This window comes from Pristiophorus japonicus, unplaced genomic scaffold, assembly GCF_044704955.1.
Source record: "Pristiophorus japonicus isolate sPriJap1 unplaced genomic scaffold, sPriJap1.hap1 HAP1_SCAFFOLD_274, whole genome shotgun sequence".
Lineage (NCBI taxonomy): Eukaryota > Metazoa > Chordata > Chondrichthyes > Pristiophoridae > Pristiophorus > Pristiophorus japonicus.
In genome coordinates, this window is record NW_027252494.1 from 295844 (window position 1) to 310566 (window position 14723).

At 52.2% G+C, this 14723-nt stretch overlaps 1 protein-coding gene across 1 annotated transcript in view; it reads right to left on the reverse strand.

The window, feature by feature from the left end:
• The window catches only part of madd (MAP-kinase activating death domain), a 117705-nt gene that overhangs the window by 62805 nt on the left and 40177 nt on the right, over window positions 1-14723 (reverse strand). Inside the window, exons 4-7 of the mRNA XM_070871679.1 lie at window positions 13906-13984; window positions 12448-12504; window positions 9866-10044; window positions 6311-6546 (exon numbers count right to left, since the gene is read on the reverse strand). Coding sequence (XP_070727780.1) covers window positions 6311-6546; window positions 9866-10044; window positions 12448-12504; window positions 13906-13984 — 551 coding nt within the window. The remainder of the gene's footprint in view (window positions 1-6310; window positions 6547-9865; window positions 10045-12447; window positions 12505-13905; window positions 13985-14723) is intronic.

A 14723-nucleotide genomic window follows, 5' to 3' on the forward strand; every position in this document is an offset into this window, starting at 1 on the left:
AAGATGTGATTGCACTGGAAAGGGTGCAGAGGAGATTTACAAGGATGGTACCTGGATTGGACAATTTTAGCGATGAGGAAAGATTGGAGATGCTGGGTCTGTTTTCTTTGGAACAGAGGAGGCTAAGGGGAGACCTGATTGAGGTGTATAAAATTATGAGGGGCCGGGATAGAGTGGATAGGAAGGATCTGTTTACCTTGGCAGAGGGGTCAACAAACAGGGGACACAGATTTAAAGTAATTGGGGAAGGTTTAGAGGAGATATGAGGGGAAATTTCTTCACCCAGAGGGTGGTGGGAGTCTGGGGCGGAACTCACTGCCTGAAAGGGTGGTAGAGGCAGAAACCCTCACCACATTTAAAAAGTACCTGGGTGTGCACTTGAAGTGGTGTAACCTGCAGGGCTACGGACCTAGAGCTGGAAAGTGGGATTAGGCTGGTAGCTCGTGGTTGGCCGGCATGGACACGATGGGCCGAAATGGCCTCCATCCGTGCTGTAAATTTCTATCATTCTATAAAGTGTTTAAAATCATAAAAATAAACTTTCCAATGGCTGATGGTGATAACCAGAGGGCGCAGGTGATTGACAAAAGAACCAGAGACGACATGAGGAAACACTTTAAGCAAGGAGTGGTGAGGATTTGGGATGTGCTGCCTGATAGGGTGGTGATGGATAGATTTGTAGCTTTCACAAGAGAATTAAATACATGCTTGAAGGAGAAAAACTGCAGGTATATGGGGAAAGAGCGGGAGAGTGGGACTAACTGGATTACTCTCCAAAAGAGCCTGCCCAAACTCAATGGGCCGAATACCCTCCTTCTGCGCTGTACTATTCTTCGATTCTAGGAATGGGAACTTAATATTAGGATTCAGGAAAGATAGGGAAGGAAAAGCAGAGGAGGGTGGCAGTATTGATCAAAGATACACAATGATGTACTTGAGGGGGTCAAAGACACAATCTATTTGGTTAGAATTAGGAACAACAGAGGAGGTACTGGACTGCTGGGTATACTATAGGCCAGCAAACAATGGGAAGGAGATGAGGAGAAATTTCTTCTCAGAGGGTTGTAAATCTGTGGAATTTGCTGCCTCAGGGAGCTGTGGAAGCTGGGACATTGAATAAATTTAAGACAGAAATAGACAGTAACCGTTAAGGGAATAAGGGGTTATGGGGAGCGGGCAGGGAAGTGGAGCTGAGTCCATGATTGGATCAGCCATGATCGTATTAAATGGCGGAGCAAGCTCGAGGGGCCAAATGGCCTTCTCCTGCTCCTATTTCTTATGTTCTTATGTCCTTATTTGCAGGCAAATTACAGAAAGGTTCAATAACCATAGAGTAATGATACTGGGGGACTTCAATTATCCGAATATAGACTGGGATAGTCACAGTGTAAAGGGCAGAGAGGGGGAGGGGAGGAATTCCCGAAATGTGTACAAGAGAACTTTCTTGATCAGTGTGTTTCCAGCCCAATGAGGAAGGAAGCAGGGCTGGGTCTGGGTCTGGGGAATGAGGTGGGGCATGTTTCAGTGGGGGAGCATTTGGGGAACAGTGATCACAATCTCAGGTTTAGAGTTGTTCTGGAAAAGGACAAGGAAAAATCAAATGTGAAAATATTCACCTGGAGGAGAGGTAGTCTGGGCCCAGGTGGATTGGAATCAAAGACTGGGAGGCAAAATAGCATTTGAGGAGATTTTCAGGTAGAGACTAGACACATTCCCATGAGGGGGAAAGGAAGGGGATTCCAAAGTTAGCGCTCCCCGATGACTAAAGATACAGAGATTAAAATGAAAAAAAAAGGAGGCTTATGATGTCGGGTCAAAGTCAATACAAAGCTGAACACAAAAGGTACACGGGAGAACTGAACAAGGAAATGAGAGGGGCAGAGAGAGAATACGAGAATAGATTAGTAGCGAACATGAAAGGGAACCCAATATCTCCATAAACATAGTCACTCGGTCCGGATGGGAGGCATTCTAGGTTGCTGAGGGAAGTAAGGGTGTAAATTGCAGAGGCTCGGGCCACAATCTCCCAATCCTCCTTGGTTATGGGATGGTGCCAGAGGACTGGGGGATTGTAACTGTTACACCCTGTTTAACAAAGGGGAGGGGGTGTTAAACCCAGAAACTACAGGCCAGTCAGCCTAATGACAGTGGTGGGGATATCTTTTAGAGACATTAATTCGCAATAAAATTAAATGGCATTTGGGAAAGTATGGGTTAATAAATGACAGACAGCATGGATTTGTTAAAGGCAAATCGTGTTCGACTAACTTGATCCAAGTTCTTTGATGAAGTAACAGAGAGGGTTGATCAGGGTAGTGTGTTTGATGTTGTGTATATGGACTTCCAAAAGGGGTTTGATACAGTACCATATAATAAATGTGTTAGCAAAATTGAAGCCCATGGAATTAAAAGGGCAGTGGCTGCATGGACACAAAAATGGCTGAGGGTCAGAAAGCAGAGAGCAGTGGTGAACGGTTGTTTCTCCGACCAAAGAGCAGTATACAGGGTGTTCCCCAGGGGTCGGTTTTGGGACCACTGCCCTTTGATATATATTAATGACCTGGACTGGGTATACACGGCATTATTTCAACATTTGCAGTTGACATGAAACTCAAATGTAGTAAACCGTGAGGAGGACAGTGGGGTGCAGGAACAGAGAGACCTGGGGATGTGTGTACACAAATCTTTGAAGGTGGCAGAACAAGTTGAGAAGGCTGTTAAAAAAGCATATCGGATTCTTGACTTTATTAATAGAGTACAAAAGCAATGAAGTTATGTCAAACCTTTATAAACATCTGCCTCAGGTGGAGGATAGTGTTCAATTCTGGGCACCACACTTTAGGAAGGATATCAAGGCGGTAAAGAGGGTGCCGGAGACATTTACCAGAACAATATCAGGGATGAGGGACTTCAGTTACATGGATAGACTGGAAAAGCTGGGGTTGTTCTCCTTAGAGCAGACAAGGTTAAGAGGAGATTTGATCGAGACGTTAAAAATCATGAAGGATTTTGACGAGTAAATAAGGAGAATTCAAGTGGCAAACAGGTCGGTAACCAGAGGACACAGATTTAAGGTCACTGGCAAAAGAACCGGAGGTTACATTAAGGGCAAGTTGTAATCTGGAATGCGCTGTTGAATAAATACTTGAAGGGGAAAAGCATGGGGGAGTGGGATTGAACAGTCCTTTCAAAAAGCCGGTACATTGCGAGAGGGATGGAGTACAAAAGCAGGGAGGTCCTGCTGCAACTGTATAGGGTATTGGTAAGGCCGCACCTGGAGTACTGCGTGCAGTTTTGGTCACCTTACTTAAGGATATACTGGCTTTGGAGGGGGTACAGAGACGATTCACTAGGCTGATTCCGGAGATGAGGGGGTTACCTTATGATGATAGATTGAGTAGACTGGGTCTTTACTCGGAGTTCAGAAGAATGAGGGGTGATCTTATAGAAACATTTAAAATAATGAAAGGGATAGACAAGATAGAGGCGGAGAGGTTGTTTCCACTGGTCGGGGAGACTAGAACGAGGGGGCACAGCCTCAATATACGAGGGAGCCAATTTAAAACCGAGTTGAGAAGGAATTTCTTCTCCCAGAGGGTTGTGAATCTGTGGAATTCTCTGCCCAAGGAAGCAGTTGAGGCTAGCTCATTGAATGTATTCAAATCACAGATAGATAGATTTTTAACCAATAAGGGAATTAAGGGTTACAGGGAGCGGGCGGGTAAGTGGAGCTGAGTCCACGGCCAGATCAGCCATGATCTTATTGAATGGCGGAGCAGGCTCGAGGGGCTAGATGGCCTACTCCTGTTCCTAATTCTTATGTTCTTATGGTTCTTATGTTATGTTCTTATGTTCTTACAATGGGCCAAACGGCCTCCTTCTATATGGTATCATTCTGTGAAAGGTGAAGAGCACTGGGCAGGAGTGTAATTTGTGACAGGTTTTTAAAGGAGTCATAGAATTCGACAGCGATACCATTGTTATGCTGCACAGGAGCCTCCTTCCATCTCCATCTCACCCTATCACCATATCCTTCTATTCCTTTCACCCTCAAGTTCATTTAGCTTCCCCTTAAATGCATCGATACTATTCGCCTCAACCACTCCCTGTGGCAGCGAGTTCCACATTCTCACCGCTCTCTGGGTAAAGAAGTTTCTCCTGAATTCCCGACTGAATATATTGGTGACTATCTTGTATTTATGACCTCTGGTTTTGATTCTCCCACAGGTGGAAATATCTTCTCTATGTCTACCCTATCAATCCCTTTCAGAATTTTGAAGACCTCCATTAGGCCTGTTCAATCTTTCCTGATGTGTACAAGCTCTCAGTTCTGGTATCAGCCTTGTAAATCTGTGTTGCACCTTCTCCTGTGCCTTTATATATTTTTTGTAAATATGGAGACCAGAACTGTTCACAGTCCAACCAAGGTTCTGTACCAGTTTAACATAACTTCTCTGCTTTTCAATTCTACCCCTCGAGAAACCTACCCCAGTGTGGTTTGCTTTTTTTAATGGCCGTGTTAATCTGCGTCACTACTTTTAGTGATCCATGTATCTGTATCCCTAGATCCCTTCGCTCCTCTACCTCATTTATACCCTGATTTTCCAAGCAGTATGTGGCCTCCTTACTCTTACTACCAAAATACACCACCTTACACTTAGCTGTTATATTGAAATGTATTTGCCAATTACACACCCGTTCTGCAAGTTTATGAATACCTTTTTGCATTTTGTTGCAGTCCTTCTCAGTACTGGCTACACCCCAATTCGAAGTTGTCCGCAAAATTTTGAAATTGTACTTCCAATTCCCGAGTGTAAATGGTTTAGATAAATGCTGAACATCAGTGATCCCAGCATCGATCCTTGTGGAACACCACTTCTGACCGTTTTCCAATCCGAGTCGCTACCCTTAAACCCCTACTCTGCTTTGTGGCCAGCTTGCTAGCCAAGTGGCACAGAGGTACAGAACCAAAGGCTATTTTATTTTTGTGAATTGAAGGAAACATATTTAAGCTGAGGAGCATTAAAAGTAGCTGTAAGCTTAAACTTGTTTGGAGGGGTGTGGCAGACCTTTGGAGAGAGCAGAGGGGCTACGCTGTCACTAATGGAGAACATACATATTGCAGGCATTATCTGTCTTTGAGTTACAGCTATCAAACTCCTCACGCACCCTCCACCCCCAGAACCTCATCACGCCTCCCTCCCCCTACGGAAGCTCTCCTTTAAGACATCATTAGAGATCCCGATGTAATTTGGGAAGCCCAGTACAAAAATCATTTAAAGCTAGTAGACAGGAACAAAAATGAGCAAAAAGGTATTTATCGCAAGAGGGCTAGAATATAACAGGGAGGCAGTGATGCTTCAGTTGTAGAGAGCCCTGGTTAGACTCCATCTGGAGCACTGTGTCCAGTTCTGGGCCCCACCATTCAGGGAGGATATATTGGCCTGAGAGGGAGGCAGTGCAGATTCACCAGAAGATACCAGGGTTTAGAGGGTTAAATTATGAGGACAGCATGTATAAACATGGCTTGTACGCCTTCATGTATAGAAAATTGAGAGGTGGTCTGATTGTGGTGTTTAAAATGATAAAATAATTCAATAAGGTACATAGAGAAACCCTTTCATCTGGTGGACAATCCAGAATGAGTGCCATAATCTTAAAATTAGAGCTCGGCAGTTTAAAAGGGAAATCCAGGAAGCACTTTTTCCACACAAAGAGTCGTGGAACTTTGGAACTCTCTCTCCCAAAAGGCTGTAAATGTTGGAGCTCAATTGGAGCTTTAAGACTGAGATTGATAGTATAGTATTAGGCAGTCCCTCGTATCGAGGATGACCCGCTTCCACACCAAAAAGGGATGAGTTCACAGATGTTTCAATGAGGGACCTGGCACTCTAGGCCCCGAACTACATGTTGAAGGGTGGAAGATGCCTGTGCGTGGATTTTTTTAATGTGTGGTGGCCGTTGCACACCAACCACCACACAGGCAATTGATAGACGCGTGTTGTATATATGTACCAAGGGATATGGAGAATGGAGCAGAGGTACAAACCAGCCATGATATCATTGAATGGCGGTACAGTCGAGGGGCTGAATGGACGATGTTCGATTTGCCCCAATCAAAGATCAGGGCTGAGAACCTTGCATGGTGGAGATGGAGCACTGAACTTTCTCCCTCTGTGCAGCACCCGGACTCCCTCTGATGGGACAGACACAGCGGCAGATTCAGCTCATCCTGCACCTCTCGAGCAGGCCAGACCTGGTGCAGGTAACCTCACCACCCACCAGCAGTGCCGCCCCTGTCCCGACTTACTGTTGTGGATCCTTTGGAAGGTGTAGTTGGTGGGATTCAAAGACCATTCCCCCGAATACTCGACCGCCTGAGTCCGAGCCAGCTTCTCTGTGAACAACGACGGCTTGGGTCTGGATGCCAGGAAGGAATTGACTTGGAAAGCAACGACAGGTCGGGGGAAGAGTCTGAGGGTCCGGGTGTGAGCCAGGAAACCCTGCAACACGTTGGGGGAATTGAAGAACCGCACCATGGCAACCCTGAAAACCAAGGAAGGACAGTCAACTTAAAAAGCATCTTACACCCCCACTCACACGCCAACGCCCCCCCACCCTACCCCCATCCACACACACCCCCTCCACACTCCCGAACACACACACACACCCCCCTCCCCAACACACACACACCCCTCCCCAACACACACACACACACCCCTCCCCAACACACACACACATACCCCTCCCCAACACACACACACACACCCCTCCCCAACACACACACACACACACCCCTCCCCAACACACACACACACACACACCCCTCCCCAACACACACCCACCCCTCCCCAACACACACCCACCCCTCCCCAACACACACCCACCCCTCCCCAACACACACACACACCCCCCCCTCCCCAACACACACACACACACCCCCCTCCCCAACACACTCCCCCCCTCCCCAACACACATCCCCCCCCCCTCCCCAACACACATCCCCCCCCCCTCCCCAACACACATCCCCCCCCCCTCCCCAACACACACATCCCCCCCCCCTCCCCAACACACACACCACCCCCCCCTCCCCAACACACACACACACACCCCCCCTCCCCAACACACACACACACCACCCCTCCCCAACACACACACACACCCCCCTCCCCAACACACACACACACCCCCCTCCCCAACACACACATCCCCCCCCCCCCCAACACACACACCCCCCCCCCTCCCCAACACACACACCCCCCCTCCCCAACACACACACCCCCCCCTCCCCAACACACACACCCCCCCTCCCCAACACACACACCCCCCCCTCCCCAACACACACACACCACCCCCTCCCCAACACACACACACCACCCCCTCCCCAACACACACACACCACCCCCATCCCCAACACACACACACCACCCACCTCCCCAACACACACACACCCACCCCCCTCCCCAACACACACCCCCCCCTCCCCAACACACCCCCCCCCCAACACACCCCCCCCCCAACACACACACCCCTCCCCTCCCCAACACACACACCCCCCCCTCCCCAACACACACACCCCCCCCCTCCCCAACACACACCCCCCCCCCCTCCCCAACACACACCCCCCCCCCTCCCCAACACACACACCCCCCCCCTCCCCAATACACACACACCCCCCTCCCCAACACACACACCCCCCCCCTCCCCAACACACACACCACCCCCACCCCTCCCCAACACACACACACACCCCCCTTCCCCAACACACACCCCCCTCCCCAACACACACACACACCACCCCTCCCCAACACACACACCCTCCCCCCCTCCCCAACACACACACACCCCCCCTCCCCAACACACACACACCCACCCCCTCCCCAACACACACACCCCCCCCTCCCCAACACACACACACCCACCCCCTCCCCAACACACACACACCCCCCCCTCCCCAACACACACACACACACCCCTCCCAAACACACACACACCCCTCCCAAACACACACACACACCCCCCCCAACACACACACACCTCCCCCTCCCCAACACACACACATCTCCCTCCCCAACACACACACCTCCCCTCCCCAACACACACACACACCCCCCTCCCCAACACACACACACCCCCCCTCCCCAACACACACACACCCCCCCTCCCCAACACACACACACACCTCCCCCTCCCCAACACACACACACCCAACACACACACACACCACCACACACACACACCCCCCAACACACACACACCCCCCACCAAGACACACACACACACAACCACCACACACACACACCAACACAACCAACACACACACACACAAACACCAACACACACACACAGCCAACCACCAACACACACACCCACACACACAATCAACACACACACACAGCCAACCACCAACACACACACCCACACACACAACCAACACACACACACACCCCAACACACACACACCACCACCAATACACACACACCACCAACACACACACACCCACCAACACACACACAACCACCACCAACACACACACACCCACCACCAACACACACACCACCCACCACAACACACACACCACCCACCACCACACCACCACCACACACACACATACACACCACCAACACACACACACACAACCAACACACACACACCACCAACACACACACACCACCAACACACACACACAACCAACACACACACACAACCAACACACACACACACCACCAACACACACACCACCAACACACAACCAACACACACACACACACCCCAACACACACACACACACCCCAACACACACACACACACCCCAACACACACACACACACCCCAACACACACACACACACCCCAACACACACACACACACACACACACACACCCCAACACACACACACACCAACACACACACACACACCAACACACACACACACACCAACACACACACACACACCAACACACACACACCAACACACACACACACACCAACACACACACCGCCACAAACACACACACCACCACAAACACACACACACCACCAACAGACACACACACACCACCAACACACACACACACCACCACCAACACACACACACACCACCAACACACCCCTCCCCCCCAACACACACACCTCCCACCCCAACACACACGCACACACACACCACCAACACACACACACACAGCTCCCACCCCAACACACACACACACGCACACAACCACATACACACCACCAACACACACACACACACCACCAACACACACACACACACCACCAACACACACACACACACCACCAACACACACACACACACACACACACACACACACACACCACCAACACACACATATCCACCAGCACACACACACACACATACCCACCAGGACACACACACACACATACCAACACACACACACACATACCCACCAGGACACACACACACACATACCAACACACACACACACCCCAACACACACACACACAAAGCTGCGTCTAACCTGGACACAGAGTCTTCCCCCATCCATTCTGCAGTGTATATTAGACAGTATGAAGCTGCGTTCCAACTGTGGTCCATTATATGTTGAGTCAGTATTCATTGCCAGTATGTGCTGAGCCAGTATGGGTCTACGGCAAGCTCCAGTAGTTTCAGTACAGATACCCTCAGGGTAAGCAGCAGTGACCCTACCGGGTTTGGTCAGCGGTGAAGCTGGCAATGATGCACCCCATGGCCGGAGAGCCTGCCGACACAGGGAACAGCCCTGTGTGGGGTGAGGTGTCGGCAGGGGATGGACACCCTGGCACAGTTGACAGCAGGAGGGAGCAGAGAGTGGGAACGCGGAGTTCCAGGTCCGCGCTGGCACTCACCGGGTCGCGATGTCCACAGAGTCGACGTCGTTGCCGTAGATAAGAGGGTTGAACTCGGTGGAGGGGGTGGAGGTCTGCTCTTCCCGGGGCCTCCCGCCCAGCAGAGGCAGCTCTTGGGCTTCGTTGAACTTCTCCAGATTGAGGATGGGTTGAGTGTTCAAGCTCATGCTCGCCAGGGCCTGCCAGGGGACGAGGTACAGGAACAGCTTCAACATACGGTCAACCAGCAAGCAGGCAGCAAACCCCAGTCCCCCGCCCCTCGCAACCCTCCAACACCCATCCTCATGAGGGACAAAACACTGTGCAGCCTCACAAAGAGCAACGGAATGTAAATCAGAACGGAGAATGGAATGGAATACTGAAAAACCTAGCGGGAGTGTGTGAGTGAGTGAGTGTGTATGTGTGAGAGTGTGTATGTGAGAATGAGAGTGAGAGTTTGTGTGAGAGTGTTTACGAGAGTGAGAGTGAAGTGAGGATGAGAATCTGGACATGCAGTCAGATACAACATTCAGCTCACACCACTGGGGCCACATCGATGGACAATAAAGCCCCGGGAAGCCTCTTACAACAAGTAAGATTTGACACTTCCAGGCCAGCTCCGTGCTCACGCCAGTCATCAGAACGTGTCCAGTGCCATTTGCCAATAACTCAACATTGAACAGAGTCTGAAAATCCAGCAGTTCCAGGAATGGCACACCTTCAGAGGGGGAGCTGCTCAGAGGCACGTGGCTGGCACAGTGCAGAAGGAGCTTTACTCTGTATCTAACCCGTGCTGTACCTTCCCTGGGAGTGTTTGATGGGACAGTGTAGAGGGAGCTTTACTCTGTATCTAACCCCGTGCTGTACCTGCCCTGGGAGTGTTTGATGGGACAGTATAGAGGGAGCTTTACTCTGTATCTAACCCTGTGCTGTACCTGCCCTGGGAGTGTTTGATGGGACAGTGTAGAGGGAGCTTTACTCTGTATTTAACCTGTGTTATACCTGCCCTGGGAATGTTTGATGGGACAGTGTAGAGGGAGCTTTACTCTGTATCTAACCCTGTGCTGTACCTGCCCTGGGAGTGTTTGATGGGACAGTGTAGAGGGAGCTTTACTCTGTATCTAACCCATGCTGTACCTGCCCTGGGAGTGTTTGATGGGACAGTGTAGAGGGAGCTTTACTCTGTATCTAACCCATGCTGTACCTGCCCTGGGAGTGTTTGATGGGACAGTGTAGAGGGAGCTTTACTGTGTATCTAACCCGTGCTGTACCTGCCCTGGGAGTGTTTGATGGGACAGTGTAGAGGGAGCTTTACTCTGTATCTAACCCGTGCTGTACCTGCCCAGGGAGTGTTTGATGGACAGTGTAAAGGGAACTTTACTCTGTATCTAACCCCCTGTACCTGCCCTGGGAGTGTTTGATGGGACAGTGTAGAGGGAGCTTTACTCTGTATCTAACCCGTGCTGTATCTTCACTGGGTGTGTTTGATGGGACAGTGTAGAGGGAGCTTTGCTCTGTATCTAACCCCCTGTATCTGCCCTGTAAATGTTTGATGGACAGTGTAGTCCAATTGAGGATCACAACATTGAGTCAGTTAGTTTTGAAGCGCTGTACGTGCAGGTCAGAGAAGTGAGTGGGGAGGAAAGCCGGGGATCGTGGGCACGCTTTGACACCAGATCCGAGAAGATATGGTAAATTCAGGATATGAAGGGCCGTGTGTGGGAGATTCAGACCTGAATGGGCACTGGCTTTTTTGTTGTGAAAGCAACCAGGGCAAACCTGGGCCCCAGGTGCACTGCACAGTGCACATCAGAGTGCCTAAGGTCAAACACCTGGCAAACCACACACACTAGTGCTTGCAATCATTCTCACTTTGCCCTAAATCAGCTGCAATGCATTCACTATGTTGGCTAGCACTGGGCCTGGTTCCCGGGTATATTAACTGGCAGCCTACACTCGCCCACCATGCTCATTTCAAGTCACTTGGCAGAAGCATAAAAGCATGCTCTAAATTTATAATAATAAAAACTGAACATTTAGCCAAAATATAAAATGCATTCACTAAATTGAATTTGATGGTCCACGGGGGCAGGGGCTATCTTATATCTGTTTTCGGGGGGGTGGAGGGAGGGAGGCGCGTGGGGGAGCCCGGGGAGTGGGCATCGTGGGAGAACCCGGGGTGGGGGGGGGGGGGGGAAGGGTGAAGAGATGGAGGGAGGGCAGCGACATTGTGTAGGAGGGGTTGGGGGAGCAGGAGTGTAAGGGGAATGGGTGAGGATGTGGTCTTGGGGTGAAAGGAACGGAGGAACATGGAGGAGGGGTGACGGTGAGAGGAAGGGGTGAAGTGATAGGGAAGGGGTTGCCATGGTGGGGGAGCAGAGTGAGTGTCCACCAAGATCCAAGTTAGTGACAAGCAGCAGAGCGGCCATCAGATTGCACACGGCTGTTGGAGGAAGGTGTTGGAGGGGGAAAGGGCGGAGAGAATACAAAATGGATGTTATAGAATGGAATTGATCAGACCTGCCCCTTCAGCCAACAGCCGGGAGCAGTCCCCGAAAGAAAGCGCGCCGGAATGAAAGCAGTAGAGAGATTTAAATGTGGACCTGCTTCTCCGCCGTGACGAGATCCTGCTGCATGATCACACTTAAGCTAACCAAACACTGGACGGCAAAGGACAAGATGGAAGACACCATGACAACACCAACAACAGCAGCCAACCAGCCATGAGGATGAGGCCCCAACAGGAGGAACAAAGAGTGTGGAGACACAGACGAAAGGAAAATCTATTACTGGAACAGTCAGATAGAGAAACCGGCGAGCGAGAGTGCGGGGCAGAATTACTGTCACAGTCAGAGGGTCTCACCTCGGAGCAGAGCATCAAAGAAGGGAGGGGGAGGGGAGAGGGGCGTGCGATTGTGAGGGGGAGGGCAAGCGCCTGGGCCCTGGGGCTGCAGCCGGTGATACCTCCACAACAGCAGCTCAACAGGAGATGGCAGCTCACCTCCAGCCATAGTCCAATCGCGGCTCCCTCTGCAGTCGGTGACCGATTCAGTCGTACACTCTCCCTCTCCCCCTCCCCCTCCCCCTCCCCCTCCCCGCCGCCCTAATTCCCCAATTTAACAGCAGCGAGTCTCTGTCCTGGAGCAGTGCCTGCATTCAGAGCCGCAGTGTTCCAGCACGAAGGCTGACCTTTCACTGGGCAGTGGGTGGTTTGGCTCACGTCCCTCTACATACGGGCACGGCCACGTCAGGGGGCACGGAGTGCAACCCTTTAAGGACTGATTCCCAAACAGCAGTCCAGTCAGTGCAGACTGTTCCACAACCCCTCTTTGATGCTGCACTTGACCTGCTGGTTGAGACACGGATAGCCTCCACTTATTTCATGCTCTGCCCCCATGTCAGTAGCGAGTTTACCTTCAGTTACTGCGAGCGGCACAGTGCGGAGAGAAATTTAAAAAAAGAAAAAGGAAAGAGAAAAGAAAGACACACAAGTGGCAATGACACTGTCTGTAGCCATGGACTGACCCAGCCACCGGCCCACTGACGAACACAGCAGTTCCCAGCAGTTGCCAGGCACTGCGAAACACACGCACCATGAGGGAGGGAGGTGTGCCGCTGGGCACTGGGAGGGGGGGGGTACAGCCTGCCGTTCAGGGGCAGTTACAGTGGGAGTTGCCCCATCAGCCCCTCCACGGGCAGCCCACCAGCGGGTGGCAGCCACATTGCAAGCGGCAGATCAATCTGATTAATTTAATCCCTCTTCCAGATACTTGAGTTTATTTATTCAATGAACGGATGGAGTGTGTGATCCCACAGAGGGCAGGTTAATGGTCATTGTACACTCCACCATGGGAACGCCAGTGAGGACTCTGAGACTCCCTGTGCCGGCGAGCAGCAGCACTGCCATGGAAGCAGCCAGCAGCGGAAGCTCAGGCTCCAAGGCCTGCTCCCCCAATGCTGATCAGCGAGGGCCACAGTGCAGGAGCAGGCAGCACCGTCTCCACGCTGCGAGCTACCTCAGTGAGGTCCGCACCGCCTCACTGCAGCCCCGGGAGGCCCACGCTTTGTTCTCCCAGCGAGCCCTGCCCTCCACAGTCTGAGCCACGGGCACACGTCATTGCTTGCAACTCAGGGAGCTGTCTGCTCGGAATATAGGGGCGCAGAAATCAATCGCACGGTAACCCCTCCCTGCTCAGTAGCACGCTGGTGGGGAGACACACAAAATATATATTGTAACATGGCTCCACCTAGCAGGTTAACAACCTTGGAGCATCGCTGGCTCCCTTTAACAGGCTCAACACCAAGGTACATTTCATCCCAGGCAGGGACAGAGTGCTCCCTCTTTCAGGTCTGAGGTCAGGCCACTAGGTGGAGCTCAGCTCCCATGCACTGGGGAGCAACGGCAGAGGCAAGGAGGTCTCTCCGCCCAGCCCCCTCCCCCCGGCCCCCTCCCCCCCCACCCCACCCCCACCCCTCTCACCCCCATCCGCCACCCCGGCCCCCTCACCACCCACACCCACCCCCCACTCCTCCCACCCCAAACCCCCATCCCCCTCCCCTCCCACCCCATCCGCCCTGCCCCCTCCCCTCTCACCCCCCACCCCCCCATCTGCCACACCCCCCCCCCACCCCTCTCATTCCCACCCCCCCCCCCATCCCCCACCCCCCACTCCACCCACCCCCAACCCCCTCCCCACCCACCCGGCCCCCTCCCCTCCCCACCCACCCCCCAGCCCCCTCCCCTCCCATCCCACGCGCCCGGCCCACCCCCACCCGCCCACCCCACCCAGCCCCCTCCCCTCCCACCCCCACATACACCACAGCCCCCCCCCCACATACACCCCAGCCCCCCCCCCCCCACATACACCCCAGCCCCCCC